The following is a 20,835-nucleotide window of genomic DNA, read 5'->3' as shown; positions in this document are numbered from 1 at the left end:
GATGGGCTTCCCAAAGCCATGATGAACCCACAGGCACCCCAAAACTCACTATTGGACACTTCAATGCACTCCTGAGAGAAGAGCTCCAGCTCCACCCACCAGAACACAGACACAAGCTCCCTCAACCAGGAAACCTTGACAAGCCACTAGTCCAAACACATCCACAGGGAGCAAACTCCACAATTAAGAGGAACCATGAACTTCCAGCTGGCAGAAAGGGCACCCCGAACACAGCAATCTAAACAAAATGAAAACGTAGATAAATATTCAGCAGATAAAGGAACATGATAAAAACCCACTAAATCAAACAAAATAGGAGACAGTCTACCTGAGAAAGAATTCAGAATAATGACAGTAAAGATGATCCAAAATCTTGAAAACAAAATGGGAGTTACAGATAAATAAGACTAGAGACAAAGATTGAGAAGATGCAAGAAATGTTTAACAAGGACCTAGAAGAAATAAAGAAGAGTCAATCAGTAATGAACAACGCAATAACTGAGATTAAAAGCACTCTGGAGGGAACCAACAGGAGGATAACAGAGGTAGAAGAGAGAATAAGTGAGGTGGAAGATAGAATGGTGGAAATAAATGAAGCAGAGAGGAAAAAAGAATTGAAATAAGGACAATCACAGAGACCTCTGGGACAATGCTAAATGCCCCAATATTCGAATCATAGGTGTCCCAAAAGAAGACAAATAGAAAGGCCATGAGAAAATACTTAATAGTCAAAAACCTCCCTAAAATAGGGAAGGAAATAGCCACCCAGTCCAAGAAATCCAGAATACCAAACAGGATAAACCCAAGGCAAAACAACCCAAAACTTTGTTAGTTTGTTAATCAAACTAACAAAGATCAAACACAAAGAGCAAATATTAAAAGCAGCCAAGGGAAAAGCAACAAATAACACACAAGGGGATCCCCATAAGGATAATACATGATCTTTCAACAGAAACTCTTCAGGCCAGAAGGGAATGGCAGGACATACTTAAAGTGATGAAAGAGAAAAACCTACAAGAAAGATTACTCTACCCAGCAAAGATTTCATTCAGATATGAAGGAAAAATCAAAAGCTTTACAGACAAGCAAAAGCTGAGAGAATTCTGCACCACCAACCAGCTCTTCAACAAATGCTAAAGGATCTTCTCTAGACAGGAAACACAGAAAAGATTAAAAAACAAAAAAACCCAAAGCAACAAAATAAATGGTAACAGGATCATACTTACTAATAATTACCTTAAATGTAAATGGGTTAAATGCTCCAACCAAAACACAGAGACTGGCTGAATGGATGCAAAAACAACCCCTATATATGCTATCTACAAGGGACCCACCTCAAACCTAGGAACACATATATACTGAAAGCGAAGGGCTGGAAAAGACATTTCATGCAAATGGAGACTAAAAGAAAGCAGGACTAGGAATACTCATATCAGATAAAATGAGCTTAAGAGACAAAAAAGGACATACTATATAGTGATCAAAGGGTCAATCCAAGAAGATGATATACCAATTATAAATATATATGCACCCAACATAGAAGCACCTCAATATGTAAGGCAAATGATAACAAGTATGAAAGGGGAAATTAATAGTAACAAAGTAGCAGTGGGGGGCTTTAATACCTCACTCATACCTATGGATAGATCAATAAAAACAGGAAATTACCAAGGAAACACAAACTTTAAATGATACAATCGACAGTCAGACCTAATTGATATCTATAGGGCATTTCATCCGAAAATAATGGATTTCACCTTTTTCTCGAGTGCACATGGAACATTCTCCAGGACAGATCACATCCTGGGCCATGAATTTAGCCTTGGTAAATTTTAGAAAAGGCAGAGGAACCAAAGATCCAATTGCCAACATCCGCTGGATCATCGAAAAAGCAAGACAGTTCCAAAAAAACATCTATTTCTGCTTTATTGACTATGCCAAAGCCTTTGACTGGATCACAATAAACAGTGGGAAATTCTTCAAGAGATGGGAATACCAGACCACCTGACCTGCCTCTTGAGAAACCTATATGCAGGTCAGGAAGCAACAGTTAGAACTGGACATTGAACAACAGACTGGTTCCAAATAGGAAAGTACGTCAAGTATGTCAAGGCTGTGTATTGTCACCCTGCTTATTTAACTTACATGCAGAGTACATCATGAGAAATGCTGGGCTGGAAGAAGCACAAGCTGGAATCAAGATTTCTGGGAGAAATATCAATAACCTCAGATATGCAGATGACACCACCCTTATGGCAGAAAGTGAAGAGGAACTAAAGAGCCTCTTGATGAAAGTCAAAGAGGAGAGTGAAAAAGTTGGCTTAAAGCTCAACATTCAGAAAACGAAGATCATGGCATCTGGTCCCATCACTTCATGGGAAATAGATGGGGAAACAGTGGAAACAGTGTCAGACTTTCTTTTTTGGGCTTCAAAATCACTGCAGATGGTGATTGCAGCCATGAAATTAAAAGACGCTTACTCCTTGGAAGGAAAGTTATGACCAACCTAGATAGTATATTCAAAAGCAGAGACATTACTTTGCCAACAAAGGTCCATCTAATCAAGGCTATGGTTTTTCCAGTGGTCATGTATGGATGTGAAAGTTGGCCTATGAAGAAAGCTGAGCACCAAAGAATTGATGCTTTTGAACTGTGGTGTTGGAGAAGACTGTTCAGAGTCCCTTGGGCTGCAAGAAGATCCAACCAGTCCATCCTAAAAGAGATCAGTCCTGGGTGTTCTTTGGAAGGAATGATGCTAAAGCTGAAACTCCAGTACTTTGGCCACCTCATGTGAAGAGTTGACTCACTGGAAAAGACTCTGATGCTGAGAGGGATTGGGGGCAGGAGGAAAAGGGGATGACAGAGGATGAGATGGCTGGATGGCATCACCGACTCAATGGACGTGAGTTTGAGCGAACTCCAGGAGTTGGTGATGGACAGGGAGGCCTGGAGTGCTGCAATTCATGGGGTCGCAAAGAGTCGGACATGACTGAGCGACTGAACTGAACTGAAATTTTTAAAAATTGAAATCATTTCAAGCATCTTTCCTGATCACAATATGCTTAGATGAAAAAAATAATTATTAAAAATACAAACATGGAGGCTGAACAACATGCTTCTGAATAACCAGATCAAGAAAGAAATCAAAAAGGAAATCAAAATATGCATAGAAACAAATGCAAACAAGACAATCCCAAACCTATTAGTTCAGTTGCTCAGTTGTGTCTGACTCTCTGCGACCCCATGGACTGCAGAACGCCAGGCCTCCCTATCATCCATCACCAACTCCCGGAGCTTGCTCAAACTCATGTCCATCGAGTTAGTGATGCCATCCAAACATCTCATTCTCTGTCATCACCTTCTCCTCCAGCCTTCAATCTTTCCTAGCATCAGGGTCTCTTCTAATGAGTCTGTTCTTCTCATCAGGTGGCCAAAGTACAAGAGCTTCAGCATCAGTCCATCCAGTGAGTATTCAGGACTGATTTCCTTTAAAAGGACTGGTTGGATCTTCTTGAAGTCCAAGGGACTCTCAAGACTCTTCAACACCACAGTTCAAAAGCATCAATCCTTTGGCACTCAGCTTTCTTTATGGTCTCACATCCATATATGACTACTGGAAAACCATCGCTTTGACTAGGTGGACCCTTGTTCGCAAAGTAATGTCTCTGGCTTTCTAATACGCTGTCTAGGTTGGTTATAGGTTTTCTTCAAAAGAGCAAGCATCTTTTAATGTCATGGCTACAGTCACCATCTGCAGTGATTCTGGAACCCAAAAAAGCAAGTTTCCCACTGTTTCCATTGTTTCCCCATGTATTTGCCATGAAATGATGGGACTAGATGCCATGATCTTAGTTTTCTGAATTTTGACTTTTAAGCTAGCATTTTCACTTTCCTCTTTCACTTTCATCAAGATGCTCTTTAGTTCTCCACTTTCTGCAATAAGGGTGGTGTCATCTGCATATCTGAGGTTATTGATATTTCTCCCAGCAACCTTGATTCCAGCTTGTGCTTCATCCAGCCTGGCATTTCGCATAATGTACTCTGCAAGTTAAGTAAGAAGGGTAACAATATACAGCCTTGATGCCTTTCCCAATTTGGAACCAGCCTATTGTTCCATGTCCATTTCTGTTGCTTTCTGATTTGCACACATATTTCTCAGGAGGCAGGTGAGGTGGTCTGGTATTTCCATCTCGAAGAATTTTCCAGTTTGTGTGATCCACAGTCAAAGGCTTTGGCATAGTCAATAAGGCATAAATAGATGTTTTTCTGGAACTCTTCCTTTTTCCATGATCCAGCGGATGTTGGCACTCTGCCTTTTCTAAAACCAGCCTGAACATCTGGAAGTTCATGGTTCATGTACTGTTGAAGCCTGGCTTGGAGAATTTTGAGCATTACTTTGCTAGAATGTGAGATGAGTGCAACTATGCAGTACTTTGAACATTTTTTGGCACTGCCTTTCTTTGGGATTGGAATGAAAACTGACCTTTGCCTGTTCTGTGGCCACTGCTGAGTTTTCCAAATTTGCTGGGATATTGAGTACAGCACTTTCACAGCATCATCATTTAGAATTCGAGACAGCTCAACTGGAATTCCATCACCTCCACTAGCTTTGTTTGTAGTGAGGCTTCCTAAGGCCCACTTGACTTTGCATTCCAGGATGTCTGGCTCTAGGTGAGTGATTACACCATCGTGGTTATCTGAGCCATTAAGATCTTTTTTGTATAGTTCTTCTGTATATTGTTGCCACCTCTATTCAATATCTTCTGCTTCTGCTGGGTCCATTCCATTTCTATCCTTTATTGTGCCCATCTTTGCACGAAATGTTCCCTTGGAACTCTAATTTTCTTGAAGAGATCTCTAGTCTTTCCCGTTCTATTGTTTTCCTCTATTTCTTTGCACTGATCACTGAGGAAGGCTCTCTTGTCTCTCCTTGTTCTTCTTTGAACTCTGCATTCAAATGGGTATATCTTTCCTTTCTCCTTTGCCTTTAGCTTCTCTTTTCACAGATACTTGTAAGGCCTTCTCAGACAACCGTTTTGCCTTTTTGCATTTCTTTTTCTTGGAGATGGTCTTGATCACTGCCTCCTGTACAATGTTACAAACCTCCATCCATAGTTCTTCAGGCACTCTATCAGATCTAATCCCTTGAATCTATTTGTCACTTCCACTGTATAATCACAAGGGATTTGATTTAGGTCATACATGAATGGTCCAGTGGTTTTCCCTACTTTCTTCATTTAAATCTAAAATTTACAATAATTTTCCAAAATCTATGGGGTTCAGTAAAAGCAGTGCTAAGAGGGAGGCTCATGGCAACACAAGCCTACCTCAAGAAACAAGAGAAACATCAAATAAACAACCTAACTTTACACCTAAAGCAACTAGAAAAAGTGAAAAGAATCCTGAAGTTAGTAGAAGGAAAGAAATCATGAAAATTAGAGCAGAGATAAAGTGAAAAAGAACAAAGGAGACTATATCAAAACTCAACAAAAGTAAAAGCTGGTTTTTTGAGAAGATAAATAAAATAGACAAATCTTTGGCCAGACTCACCAAGGAAAAAAAAGAATCAAATCAATAAAATTAGAAATGAAAGTGGAGAAATCACAACAGACAACACAGAAATACAAAAGATCAAAGACTACTATAAGCAATTATATACCAAAAAAATGGACAACTTGGAAGAAATGGACAAATTATTAGAAAAGTATAACCTTCCAAAACTGAACCAGGAATAAACAGAAAAGCTTTAACAGACCCATCACAAGCACAGAAATCAAAACTGTAATAAAAAATCTTCCAACATACCAAAGCGCAGAATCTGGCTTCACAGGTAAATTTTAGAAAAAATTTAGAGAAGTGCTAACACCCATCCCATTCAAACTCTTCCAGAAAATTGCAGAGGAAGGTAAACTCCCAAACTCATTCTATCAGTTTAGTTCAGTTGCTCACTTGTGTCCAACTCTTTGAGACCCCATGAATTGCAGCACGCCAGGCCTTCCTGTCCATCACCAACTCCCGGAGTTCACTCAAACTCACGTCCATTGAGTCAGTGATGCCGTCCAGCCATCTCATCCTCTTTGTCCCCTTTTCCTCCTGCCCCCAATCCCTCCCAGCATCAGAGTCTTTTCCAATGAGTCAACTCTTTGCATGAGGTGGCCAAAGTACTGGAGTTTCAGCTTTAGCATCATTCCTTCCAAAGAACACCCAGGACTGATCTCCTTTAGGATGGACTGGTTGGATCTTCTTGCAGCCCAAGGGACTCTCAAGAGTCTTCTCCAACACCACAGTTCAAAAGCATCAATTCTTCAGTGCTCAGCTTTCTTCACAGGCCAACTCTCACATCCATACATGACCACAGGAAAAACCATAGCCTTGACTGCTGCTGCTGCTAAGTGGCTTCAGTCGTGTCCGACTCTGTGCGACCCCATAGACGGCAGCCCACCAGGCTCCCCTGTCCCTGGGATTCTCCAGGCAAGAAAGAACACTGGAGTGGGTTGCCATTTCCCTCTCCAATGCATTAAAGTGAAAAGTGAAAGTCAAGTCACTCAGTACTGTTCGACTCTCAGCGACCCCATAGACGGACCTTTGTTGGCAAAGTAATGTCTCTGCTTTTGAATATGCTATCTAGGTTGGTCATAACTTTCCTTCCAAGGAGTAAGCATCTTTTAATTTCATGGCTGCAGTCACTATCTGCAGTGATTTTGGAGCCCAGAAAAATAAATTCTGACACTGTTTCCACTGTTTCCCCATCTATTTCCCATGAAGTGATGGGACCAGATGCCATGATCTTCGTTTTCTGAATGTTGAGCTTTAAGCCAACTTTTTCACTCTCCTCTTTGACTTTCATCAAGAGGCTCTTTAGTTCCTCTTCACTTTCTGCCATAAGGGTGGTGTCATCTGCATATCTGAGGTTATTGATATTTCTCCCAGAAATCTTGATTCCAGCTTGTGCTTCTTCCAGCCCAGCATTTCTCATGATGTACTCTGCATGTAAGTTAAATAAGCAGGGTGACAATACACAGCCTTGACATACTTGACGTACTTTCCTATTTGGAACCAGTCTGTTGTTCAATGTCCAGTTCTAACTGTTGCTTCCTGACCTGCATATAGGTTTCTCAAGAGGCAGGTCAGGTGGTCTGGTATTCCCATCTCTTGAAGAATTTTCCACTGTTTATTGTGATCCAGTCAAAGGCTTTGGCATAGTCAATAAAGCAGAAATAGATGTTTTTTTGCAACTGTCTTGCTTTTTCGATGATCCAGCGGATGTTGGCAATTGGATCTTTGGTTCCTCTGCCTTTTCTAAAACCAGCTTGAACATCTGGAATTTCACAGTTCACATATTGCTGAAGCGTGGCTTGGAGAATTTTGAGCATTACTTTACTAGCGTGTGAGATGAGTGCAATTGTGCGGTAGTTTGAGCATTCTTTGGCATTACCTTTCTTTGGGATTGGAATGAAAACTGAGCTTTTCCAGTCCTGTGGCCACTGCTGAGTTTTCCAAATTTGCTGGCATATTGAGTGCAGCACTTTCACAGCATCATCTTTCAGGATTTGAAATAGCTCAACTGGAATGCCATCACCTCCACTAGCTTTGTTTGTAGTGATGCTTTCTAAGGCCCACTTGACTTCACATTCCAGGATGTCTGGCTCTAGGTAAGTGATCATACCATCGTGAGTATCTTAGTCGTGAATATCTTTTTTGTACAGTTCTTCTGTGTATTCCTGCCACCTCTTCTTAATATCTTCTGCTTCTGTTAGGTCCATACCATTTCTGTCCTTTATCAAGCCCATCTTTGCATGAAATGTTCCCTTGGTATCTCTAATTTTCTTGCAGAGATCTCTAGTCTTTCCCATTCTGTTGTTTTCCTCTATTTCTTTGCACTGATCGCTGAGGAAGGCTTTCTTATCTCTCCTTGTTATTCTTTGGAACTCTGCATTCAGATGCTTTTATCTTTCCTTTTCTCCTTGGCTTTTCACTTCTCTTCTTTTCACAGGTATTTGAAGGCCTCCTTAGACAACTATTTTGCTTTTTTGCATTTCTTTTCCATGGGGGTGGTCTTCATCCCTGTCTCTTGTACAATGTCACGAACCTCCGTCCATAGTTCATCAGGCACTCTATCTATCAGATCTAGTCCCTTAAATCTATTTCTCACTTCCACTGTATAATCATAAGGGATTTGATTTAGGTCATACCTGAATGGTCTAGTGGTTTTCCCTACTTTCTTCAATTTAAATCCGAATTTGGCATCACCCAAATATCAAAATCAGACATAGATGCCACAAAAAAAGAATACTACAGCCTAGTATCGCTGATGAACATAGATGCAAATGTCCTCAACAAAATTCTAGCAAACAGAATCCAACAACATATTAAAAAGATCATACGACCAAGGGGGTTTATCCCAGGGATGCAAGGATTCTTCAATATTTGCAAATCAATGTAATACACCATATATTAACAAATTGAAAGATAAAAACCATATGGTATATCTCAACAGATGCAGAGAAAGCCTTTGAAAAATTCAACGCCCATTAATGATTTAAAAACTCTCCAGAAAGCAGGCATAGAAGGAACATACCTCAACATAAAAGCCATATATGACAAACTCACAGCAAACATAATCCTCAATGGTGAAAAACTGAAAGCATTTCCTCTAAAATCAGGAACAAGACAAGAACACCCACTCTCACCACTACTATTCAACATAGTTTTCAAAGTCCTAGCCACACTAATCAGAGAAGAAAAAGAAATAAAGGGAATCCAGATTGGAAAGGAGGTAAAACTCTCAGTTTGCAGATGACATGATCATCTATATAGAAAACCCAAAAGACACAACCAGAAAATTACTAGAGCTAATAAATGAATACAGTAAAGGTGCAGGATATAAAATTAATACACAAGAATCCCTTGCATTCCTATAAACTAACAATCAGAAAACAGAAAGAGAAATTAAGGAAACAATCCCATTCACCATTGCAACAAAAAGAATAAAATACTTAGGAATAAATTTACCTAAACAATCAGAAGACTTATATATAGAAAACTATAAAACACTGATGAAAGAAATCAAAGATGACACAAATAGATGAAGGAATATACCATGTTCATGAACTGGAAGAATCAATATAATGAAAATGAGTATACTACCCAAAACAATCTATAGTCAATGCAATTCGTATCAAGCTACCAACAGTATTTTTCAAAGAACTAGAACAAATAATTTCAAAATTTGTATGGAAATACAAAAAACCTTAAATAGCCAAAGCAATCTTGAAAAAGAAAAATGGAACTAGAGGAATCAACCTGCCTGACTTCAGACTATACTACAAAGCTAGTCATCAAGACAGTATGGTACCGACACAGAAATATACATCAATGGAACAAAATAGAAAGCCCAGAGATAAACCCACACACCTATGGACACCTTATCTTCAACAAAGGAGGCAAAAATATACAATGGAGAAAAAATAAATCTCTTTAACAAGTGGTGCTGGGAAAACTGGCCAACCATCTGTAAAAGATTGAAACTAGTGCATTTTCTAACACCATACACAAAAATAAACTAAAAATGGATTAAAGATATAAATGTAAGACCAAAAACTATAAAACTCTTAGAGGAAAACACAGAACACTGTCTGACATAAATCACAGCAAGATCCTCTATGATTCCACCTCCCAGAGTAATGGAAACAAAAACAAAAATAAACAAATGGGACCTAATTAAACCTAAAAGCTTTACACAATGAAGGAAGCTATAAGCAAGGTGAAAAGGCAGCCTTCAGAATAGCAGAAAAGAACAGCAAACAAAACAACTGACAAAGAATTAATCTCCAAAACATATAAGCAGCTCATGCAGCTCAATACCAGAAAACTAAACAGCCCAATCAAAAAGTGGGCCAAAAAACTAAACAGACATTTCTCCAAAGATATACAGATGGGTAACAAACACATGAAAAGATGCTCAACATCACTCATTATCAGAGAAATTCAAAGCAAAACCACAATGAGGTACCATCTCACGTCAGTCAGAATGGCTGCCATCAAAGTCTACGAACAATAAATATGGGAGTGTGTGTGGAAAAAAGGGAACCCTCTTACACTGTTGGTGGGAATGCAAATTGGCACAGTCACTATGGAGAACCATGTGGCAATTCCTTAAAAAAAATGGAAATAAAACTGCCATACGACCCAGCAATCCCGCTGCTGGGGATAGACACTGAGGAAACCAGAATGGAAAGAGACACATGTATCCCAATGTTCACTGCAGCACTGCAGTGACAACAGCTAGGACATGGGACCTAGATGTCCATTGCAGACAAATGGATAAGGAAGTTTTGGTACATATACACAATGGAATATTATTTAGCTATAAAAAAGAACGCATTTGAGTCAGTTCTAATGAGGTGGATGTAAGTGGAGCCTATTACACGGAGTGAAGTAAGTCAGAAAGAGAAACACCAATACAGTATATCAACGCATGTATATGGAATTTAGAAAAGACAATAACAATGACCCTATATGCAAGATAGCACAAGAGACACAGATGTAAAGAACAGGCTTTTGGACTACGTGGAAGAAGGCAAGGGTGGGACAATTTGAGAGAATAGCATTGAAACATGTATATTACCATGTGTAAAACAGATGACCAGTGTAACGGGCACTCAAAGCCAGTGCTCTGGGACAACCCAGAAGGATAGGGTGGCAAGGATGATGGGAGGGGGGTTCAGGATGGGGGGATACATGTACACCCATGGCTGACTCATGTCGATGTACAGCAAAAGCCACAATAGTGTAAAGTAATTAGCCTCCAATTAAAAGAAATAATTTAAATTTTTTTTTAAATGAAAAGAAGAAAAAAAAGTAACTATTGGCCATTCAAACACCTGCCTGTAACACTGTCAAACACAATGACATAAAAACATGGAACCAAAAAAAAACCCATACACATTTCATAAAACTGCTTTACATAAAATGACTATAAAAGGAGAATTATAAAATTCTGCTTTAAGTGTCAATTCCATTAGTTAATAAGCAATTACTCAGCACCCACTCTCTACAAGTAATGAGTTAGGTACTAGCAATATTTTAACCTTCACAGTTTAAATCATACTGTCAAGGTCCTTGAATGCTTCCAATACAGTTCAAATGTATCCCCTTTCTAGTTATCAAGCTCAGGAAAAAACCACCCATCTCATATAAATTACCTCATGTAAGAACGGCAATTCGTCCCTTGCTTTGTGGTATTCAGCCACACACTCCAAGCAGTAGCAGAGGTCTTCATCAGCTGTCTGAAATTCACTGGAGTGGGTCCTGGATGCATAGCGTTGTAGGAAGTCAGTGGTGGAAGTACCACCTGGGGTACACCAACAACATGTACTCATTCTGCACCTGTACCCAGAAAAGAAAACATTGAAAGATTAAAAGAAAATATCACATAACACTTTAGGACTATTCTGGTAGAGAATAGGTACACTTCCTACTGATGATCCTGTCTTCAACTTAAAATGTGCCTCCATCACATCCAGAACATTCTGCTGGCCAGCTTACCAATCCCTGGCTAAACTCAATCTGAGACTACTTGTAAAAACTTTTATCTGTGACATATGAAAAATAATGCAATGAAAGCAGTTAGTAACAAACATCATAAAGTGACATACAGCTGTGCTATAAAGGAGGCTCCAAACTACTTAGTACTGATAGAAAATATACAGAAACAGAATTATCAATGTTCTCAAAGTACAGACTTTGGAGGGCTTCCCTGGTGGTTCAATGGTGAAGAATCCACCTGCCAATGCAGAAGACAGAGGTTCGATCCCTGGTCCAAGAAAATTCCACATGCCTTGGAGCAACTAAGCCCGTGTACCATAACTATTGAGCCTGTGCTCTAGAACCTGGGAGCCACAACTACTGTGCCCGAGTGCCCTACAACCCATACTCTGCAACAAGAGAAGACATCACGATGAGAAGCTTGAGCACTGCAATGAAGAATAGCCCCTACTCACCACAACTAGAAAAAAGCCCATGCAGCAACTGAGACCAAGCACAGCCAAAAATAAATAAAGTACAGACGCTGGAGTGTTCTAAGTCATGTACTGGAGTCAAGTCAAAAGGTCAGGAAACCTTTCACATTCTCTGAGGCCATCTTCCAGAAATTCCTGGAAACCTAAAAAATCCATAAATATTACTCCACACCAATAACAAAACTTCATACAGAGAAGAATTTTTTCTACTGGTTAGAAAGTACATATATGAATTTACATGTGTGTGTATAAATTGCTGCCCATAACTCACTGCTCATCAATTTAGTATAAACCATAATGGCTACAAGTACAACAGCTACAAGCCTATTACTACTGAGTTTCATATTTTCATACTACTGAGTTTTTGATAGTTTCCAATTTTGGATTGTATAATACCATCAGAGCCTCCACCATCCAAACTCAAGTAAAAAGAGTTAAGATAAAATTAATTTCCCAAATCCTAGCAGTCTCAAAGAGAACAAAGTAGCAAGATGGTACCTGGAAACAAGAGGAAATCCCAAGAACCAAATATGTCAAAGGCTTGAAGGAAAACAGAGTCAAGTTTATCAGAACTACAGATGGCATGAAGCAGAGGATTAGCAAACAGGATGGAAGCCAAATCCAAAGAGATCTCCAATTCTAATGAGGTGTAATAAAAGCAAGCTAAGATGCCACTAAATGCATATAAAAGCAAAGAGAAAGTTTACTGTCAGTAAGCAGTATACTATGGCTAAACAGAAAGCACGTGTTTTGCACTGAAACAAAAGGCTGGGGCAGGGAAAATATAAGTGAGTCTGAGGCATCTTGTAGCAACAGAAATAAAGTGCTCAAAACACAGATGGATGGGAACATGTCAAAGGGACATATTAGCCACCAACTTGAAAGAGATCCCTGTGGCCAAAGCTGAAAGAATTTTGAGTAACAAAATAGTGTACTATTGGATTATAAGCCACAGTACAAATATACATGAATCCATACTGATACAAATGAATAAACAAATGTGGAGAAAGAGACAAATTTTTCTTATAAAAGAACTGCAAATAATATACTCCCTATTTCAGGAAGTAGAGCTTAATCTCATCTTGAGTCAAGGCTGGACTTGGTGAAACACTTTCAATGAAAAGTGAAAATCACACATAGAGTGGCTGCTGCTACTGCTGCTAAGTCGTTTCAGTCGTGTTCAACTGCGTGCGACCCCATAGACAGCAGCCCGCCAGGCTCAGCCATCCCTGGGATTCTCCAGGCAAGAACACCGGAGTGGGTTGCCATTTCCTTCTCCAATGCATGAACATGGAGACGCCTGGCAAACAAAACTTTAACCAAGTCATCAAGGTTAATATCACCGGTGCTAAGCCATGTTGGTAACCCCTGACACAGTGTGATGAGGCAGGAACTTCAACTCTGCAATATGCTGCCCAAAACCACAGCCCCAGTCCATCCCCAAGAAAAACATCAGACAAGGCATTATCCAAACAGCTATGAGCTGTCTTTGACGACAAAAAAGAAAACCACACCCAAGGGAAATCAAACCAACTGTTTTATACTATGAAAATGTTTTATGTTTTATTGCAAACTGGGCCAGGAAATTACCCAACAAACTTGATCTTGAAACCTTGATCTTAACTATCTAATGAATGTACAGTATCAGCCTAATGGGAAAGTTACAAACCCATCTGTAAACCCAATGAAATTCATTTCCTCACCGGATGAACTTAAACCATTCATTCTCATCAGGAGGGACAACATTCTCAAGGAGATGAAAACTAGTGGACACAAAAAAAGTCCCACTCTTTTATGTATAAAGCACAGATATACATAAAGAGGTATGTAATATATTGGTGCTATTAAAATCTATGGGAAATTCGTAAGACAGAAATGCCTGAAAAGCTTCCTTTCAGAGAGGGAGAAGGGACAACAAAAGGTTAAGAAATATGATTCAAGTCACTGCTTATTTGGGGACAAACTTCAATGTGTGAAATTTTTAAACGCATATCACCCTAAAATTCAGAATAAACAAACTCTGCTAATGGGAGATCAATCACATCTTGACAAATCTTATAACTTCTGGATAATCAAAAACATGCATGCCTTGTGAACTGAATTTTTAAATTAATTAAATATTAACTGCATTTTTTTTCATGCTTCTGAAAAGAATTCAGGGCAGCTTTCAACATTAAAGTACATATAGAAAAGGATATTTTAAAAGGAGATTTAGAGAGAGAAATCAAAACTGATTTAGAAAAAATTTCACTAAGTCCTAATTTAGGAGCTTCCTGAAAAGCAGAACAAAAAGATAACATGAATTACACAGTCCTCCTCTGAAAAGCAAAAAATATGTGAGTTAGACTGGAGAGTCTTGCCCTTTCTTGACACTACTTCTAATTCAATAACATTTTTAAGGGTGCTGCAAACAAGGGAATACAGAGTAATATAATGGACACGATGTCACTGTGTCTCTGCAGGATATAGATTTCAAAGAACTTCTTATACCTTAAAACACAGTACTATAATACCAGAAAGTCTGCACAAGCTGGGTTTTTCCTGTTAATGAAATCTAATTTATTAAGTTTCACTGTCTACAGGGTGTGGAAACAGAAAACAAAACTTAGGGGAGATTTCTCAAACATCAATTGCTTCAACCTTGATTTGAACAAGTAATGGACTGCAGTCAACTGAAACTTTGAAGAAATGAACGTACTGAAATACAAATAAAATGCTGTATACTTTAACTATTAAACAGTTGTTCAGTCACTAAGTCGTGTCCGACTCTTTGCAACCCTTCAGACTGCAGCATGCCAGTCTTCCCTGTCCCTCACTATCTCCCAGAGTTTGCTCAGACTCATGTCCACGAGTCAGTGATGCTATCTAAGCATCTCATCCTCTGTCACCCCCTTCTCCTTTTGCCTTCAATCTTTCCCAGCATCAGGGTCTTTTCCAATGAGTCGGCTCTTCGCATCAGGTGGCCAAAATACCGGAGCTTCAGCTTCAGCATCAGTCCTTCCAATAAATATTAAGGGTTAGTCAGCAAAAGAAACCTTCTATTAAGAAAATTATGGAAGGACCTCCCCAGAAGTCCAGTGGTTAAGACTCCACACTTCCAAGGCAGGAGGTACATGTAAGATCCCACATGTGCTGCCAAAGGAAAAAAAAAAGAGTTATGGAGTTTGATTTTTATTCAACTCATTCAAAGAGCTAGCCTACTTCCACATTCCAGAAAGCAAAACTATAAATTTTCTCAAAGTAGTTGGAAGTTACTGCCATACAACAGGTAAGAAGGGAATTCAGAACACAGAACAGTGCTATAGAGCCCATCAACAACAGAAACATCTGTTTCCATAGCTCCTCTCAAAAGGTCATAAATGGGTGTTGTTATGTCCTTAAAACAAAACCATCATTGGCCTGATAGTTAAGCCCAAAATATGTGAACAGGGTAAAGTAAGTACATTGTGATTTTTCTTTAAAGGGAAAACTGCTGGTAGATGGCCATGAACCTTGCAAGTTTGTGCACAACTCACTTCTTCTGGAAGGCAGTTTTGTTAATTTCATCAGCGTTTTTACTGCTGGGAACCATTACTGAACCACAAATGCAGGTGTCCAGGGAATCCTCAAGCTGCAGAAATCAGAGCTGCTCCTGTGCATTAAAGAGAGAGCTGATTTGACGATCACAAAGGATGCTTCAACAGAGATGTAATTGTTACTTTCCACTGACTTAGCCAGGGCTACCATTTCTCAGTAACAGCTGGCCAGACACTTCACATAATAATCACTTTCTTCTACCCTTCCTAGCTAAAAGTTCTTGGAATTTTTTATTTATTGGCTGCACCAAACAGCATGTGGGAACCTAGCTCCCCCACCAGGTATCAAATCAGTGCCCCCTGCATTAGAAGCCAGAGTCCTAACCACTGGACCACCAAGTCCCACTTCTTAGAATTTAATTATTTAATTTAATTTTTAAAAATTTTTTATTTAAAATTAAAAAAATTTTTTTTTAATTTAATTATTAAAAAAACTTCTTTGCAATTGCTTTCATTTATTCTTCCCCCCTCAGCTGGGCTAAGTGGCTTGTGGGATCTTAGTTCCCCGAAACTGAACTAAGGGACTGAACCCAGCCTGCGGCAGTGAAAGCACCGAGTCCACAGAGAACGTTTCAGCACCAGCAAGCTAACCCTTGAAAAAATAATTTATTTGGTTCCTTTGCACTCTGGGTTCTATCTTACATTTCACTGAATGTTTTCACAAAAGTCCCTAATAATCTCTGTAATATCAAATCCAGTTGGGTCTTTACTGGACTCCAAAACGTGAAAATGCCAACATTTAATCCACAGCTAAGATACAATTCTCCTTTCACTTCCTCTACCCAATCTCTGAACCACCTGGTTCCTTTTCCCCCACCTAATATCAAAACGTCCAAAGGTTTGTCCTCAGGGTTCCATCCTCCTCTTCATTCAGTATCCTCTTTCTAGGTGACTTAATTCAACCCATTAACTACTACTTATACTGAAGCTTCCCAAAGACTAAAAATGTATTTAAACTCAGTGCAATGCTTACCTATGTTTCAGCTACTCAATAATGATAGCCTAGCCTAAAATTCCAGAAAGATATACAGCTGTCCCTCAGTACTTACAAGCAACTAGTTCTAGAAGCTAAACCCCCACCATGGATACCAAAATCTGCAGATGCTCAACTCCCCACATAAAACAGTGTAGCACAAAGAACACAACTGGCTCTCTGTACTCACATATGTGAAATCTAAAGATATGGAAGGCCGACTCTACTTAATATCCAACTGTATAAAAAATCTCTACTCACCTGACTGGTGCATCAGAGTAAACAGGACCAGAACAGAACAAAGTCCTTCCCTTAAATCTGTGATCTGTCCTGTATTCTCTATATCCATGGTATTACCATGCAGTTTTCAAACCAGTAACCTGTTAATTGTATTCTCTCTTCCCTTAGATCCATCTCTACAAGTTCCACAGTGTCTACCACCTTAATTACATCTGCACTTAACAGTCAGTGAGACTGCCACTGCCTTAATACATTTTCACTATTTGCCTAGATTCCCTAAGAAAACATAAATGATCTGCCTCTTGTTTGATCCTAAAGGAGATCAGTCCTGGGTGTTCATTGGAAGGACTGATGTTGAAGCTAAATTCCAATACTTTGGCCACCTGATGTGAAGAGCTGACTCATTTGAAAAGACCCTGATGCTGGGAAAGATTGAGGGCAGGAGAAGGGGACAACAGAGGATGAGATGGTTGGATGGCATCACCGACTCGATGGACATGGGTTTGGGTGGACTCCAGGAGTTGGTGATAGACAGGGAAGCCTTGCGTGCTGCGGTTCATGGGGTCACAAAAAGTCAGACATGACTGAGCGACTGAACTGAGCTTGTTTGATCCAAAATCAATTCTTCCCCAAAATGCCGCCAAAGGCCAAACCAAAAACTGGACTTTGAAAGCACAAATGAGTCCTCTTCATCTGGGCAATAACTTTTGAGCTCACCACACCAGTCCCTGCAAGAGCTGGCTTCAGCATCATCTATTGCCATTTCCCCATCATTTGCTCTTCCTAAAATGCCTCCTGGTATTTGGCAGTACCTGCATTTATGGGAGCTCTTCTGCCTTTAACACCTACCCTTCAGACCTCTGCTGCTAAGTCACTTCAGTTGTGTCCGACTCTGTGCGACCCCATAGACGGCAGCCCACCAAGCTCCTCTGTCCGTGGGATTCTCCAGGCAAGAACACTGGAGTGGGTTGCCATTTCCTCCTCCAATGCATGCAAGTGAAAAGTGAAAGTGAAGTCGCTCAGTCGTGTCTGACTCCTAGTGACCCCAAGGACTGCAGCCTAGCAGGCTCCTCCGTCCATGGGATTTTCCAGGCAAGAGTACTGGAGTGGGGTGCCACTGCCTTCTCCTGGATCTTAAACCTGAATACACATGACTCACCAAAGGAACCTGGCAGACCTCTACCTGGATCTTAAACCTGAATACACATGACTCACCAAAGGAACTTGGGAGAAAAAAGCAGATGGTTGAGGTACCACTGATAAAATTCAGGTTCAATCTAAAACAATTCCAGCAGTGAGTCCAATAAAAGGACAGATTTGAGATCTACCTATGTGCAATTCATCTCTGAGCATCATCATGCCTGGGGGCTAGTAGTCTAACTCAGCCCCTCCCTTGCCAGTTTCTTTGACTTTCTTCTTAGTCCTCTCAGGACTCTATACAGTTTCTATCACTACATTCACCTTGTCAGACTGAGGTGCTTACTGTCAGATGTTTCCCACATACATGCTCCATCTTCAAAAATTTTGAGTCTTTCAAGGGGCAAGGTTCTGTTTTGTATATACTTTACTTCAGTGCTGGGCACATATTAAATGACTGAAAAAAAATACCTTAAATGTTAATTTAACAATTACCTGGGGTAGTTCCTGGTGGTCCAGTGGTTAAAAAATCACCTTGCCAATGCAGGAGCCATAGGTTCCATCCCTGGTCCAGGAAAATCCCACATGCCCTGGGGCAACTACTGAATTCTGCCCTAGAAACCATGCTCCACAAGAGAAGCCACCTCAATGAGAAGCCCACACACCGCAACTAGAGAATGCCCACAGCAACTAACACCCAGCACAGTCAAAAATACATAAATCTTAAAAAAAAAAATTACCTGAGGTGATGGCCTACAGAGAAGTGATCCTCTCAGTTGAGATGCCTGGATTTATTTGGGAATGGGTGAGGATCTGCATTCATATACACCCAGACTCTGGCTCCACAAAGAACATTTCTGAAAAGGCAAAACAAAACTGAGGAAATTGTTTATATACTTTCATCTGAGTTTCACATCAATACTTACAGAGCGGAATGTAACCATTTGATGAAAAAGCTCGGACTCACATTATAGACAACTTGCCTGTGGGTCTACTGCCATTCTGACTCCACAGGGGAAAGTAGTTTCACGGGAGACCTCGTCCCCACATAGGGGACAGCGAGCCACTTTGTCAAAAAAAACCCCAATCAGCAAATGTGAGTTCAGTCCTAGGACCGTCAGTAACTAATTCATCTCTGTCGCTTTAAATGGCAAACCGATCCTTCGAGCCTCGTGACGGTTCCTTCACGGTCTTGGTACACTGTCGCTCCTGGGAGATGGGGAAGGCGGCAAAGCCCCTTGTGGCTGGCTGTCAGCGATACATCGCCTTCAGGTGGGGCAGGAGGACTCAGGTGGCCACGCGGAAGTGGCACTCTCTCCAAAGCCACGGACCCCATCAGGAGAAAGGAGGGGGCGTCGAGAGAGCAGAGACCTTCCACAGCGAGACCCCCCCCCCTCAATCAGTCCCACCGAAACTACACAGTGCCCAGAACCAGAACCGCTCACACAGGACCGCAGTGTAGACGACGTGAAAGGAGAGGACGGGGGTCCCAATGCCCGAGGCCCCGGGGCGCGAGAGGCACAGGAGGGCGGTCCAGCGGACTCGGTGGGGATGCTCCCGCTTCGCGCTCCTCAACTCTGCCGAAGGACGCGGCCAAGCTCGCGCCGCCCCTCCCCCACCCGCCCCTGCCTCACGCGCCGCGACGGTTACTCCGCGCGGCCCGGCACTCACCAGCCGCGCGCGCACTCGGGCCCGCCGGGCCTGCAGCGTCCAGCCCGCCGTTCTCCTCAACCCTGCTCGGCCTCGCGCCGAGGGCTAACCTGCCTCCATGCCTCGGCTCAGCAGTCGGCCGAGGGCGGAAGCGCGGCCGCGCAACCCCAAGTGCCCCCGTCAGCCAACTAGCGAGCGCCGCGAGCCCAGGCCCCGCCCCCTGCGCGGCGTCGGCCGGCCGCAGGCCCGCCCCAGCCGCCGCTCTCTTGTTTGATGCCCCCCGAGGGGCGGGGCTCAGCCAAGAGGCCGGGAAGCCCGGCGTGGCGCCACTTCCGGGCTAGGGCCTGGCCAATCAGGAGTGTCTTGCGGAGCGGGACTGGAGGGAGGGGCAGGAGGGGGAGGGAGGGAGGCGGAGACAGAGGCAAGGGCAGGAAGGTGGGGGGAGTGAGGTAGGGGCAGGAGCCGGGGGAGGGGCAGAGGCCCCTGAGGCAAGCTTGCGGCCTAGCGTTGACCGCGCGGTCTGGCCCAGGATTTGTGCCAGCAGCAGCCGCGCCTGACAGGCCCACCCTGGGGCCCCTGTACGCCTACCCTCCTGCCTTTTCCGTTCGGTTCTGTTTCTTCTCTCTTCGACGCCTCACGAGCTTCAGCAGAGCCTGTTATGAGTTGCGAAGCAATTTTTTTTTTCTCTTTAGATTTAAGACCTAAAATAGGATAGTGTGTAAACAACACGTAATTGGTGGGAAACTGATATATACTTAGTAAAAAAAAAAAAAAAAAAAAACTGCAAAGAGAAGAAATAATACAGAGGAAAACAGTACAGCCCCCTGGAAAGCCTACCCTTTTCTTTCTTGATGCTACTACTGACTGACGACGACGACGACGAGGCGCCACCACTAGCTGTGAAGGTGACAAAAAATAATTATTAGTTCTGATCAAGGCTCTAAAGGAAAGCAGAGGCCGAGGCGGGCCCAGTCCGGAGAAGCAAAGCAGAGGCCTACGCGGACCCAGTCCGGAGAAGGGGGCCAGCGACGACCCTACCCCGGAGAACTCTACCTGCAGAATGAGAAGGGGCAGTGGGTCAAGTAGGGGGGAAGGTGCTGGTGAACATTCCAGAAGGGGGCGTGGCTTATCAGAAAGCCCGGTGCCCGTTATGGAAATTTTAACCGTCCCGGCCCAAGGCGGTGACCGTTAATTCTCGTTTCTCGGTTTTCCTCTTGTCACTTGGACCGTGTTGACCAAA

The 20,835-nt window shown here is 41.8% G+C and overlaps 1 protein-coding gene across 4 annotated transcripts in view; it reads right to left on the bottom strand.

The window, feature by feature from the left end:
* The window catches only part of SETX (senataxin), an 88,349-nt gene extending 68,570 nt beyond the window's left edge, over window positions 1-19,779 (bottom strand). The window contains exons 1-5 of one of the 4 annotated variants that reach the window (XM_070378782.1): window positions 19,617-19,779; window positions 18,686-18,802; window positions 15,536-15,651; window positions 12,003-12,163; window positions 11,205-11,388 (exon numbers count right to left, since the gene is read on the bottom strand). In XM_070378782.1, the coding sequence (XP_070234883.1) occupies window positions 11,205-11,381 (177 nt within the window). In that variant the 5' untranslated portion in view covers window positions 11,382-11,388; window positions 12,003-12,163; window positions 15,536-15,651; window positions 18,686-18,802; window positions 19,617-19,779. The remainder of the gene's footprint in view (window positions 1-11,204; window positions 11,389-12,002; window positions 12,164-15,535; window positions 15,652-18,685; window positions 18,803-19,616) is intronic. The other 3 variants (XM_070378781.1, XM_070378783.1, XM_070378784.1) reach the window with 3 other exon arrangements.
* Window positions 19,780-20,835: the final 1,056 nt, after the last annotated feature.

The sequence above is a fragment of the Bos mutus genome, chromosome 11 (genome assembly GCF_027580195.1).
Source record: "Bos mutus isolate GX-2022 chromosome 11, NWIPB_WYAK_1.1, whole genome shotgun sequence".
In the NCBI taxonomy this organism is placed as follows: domain Eukaryota; kingdom Metazoa; phylum Chordata; class Mammalia; order Artiodactyla; family Bovidae; genus Bos; species Bos mutus.
Note: the sequence above shows the minus strand (reverse complement) of the source record. Positions and strands in the feature narration are given on the sequence as shown.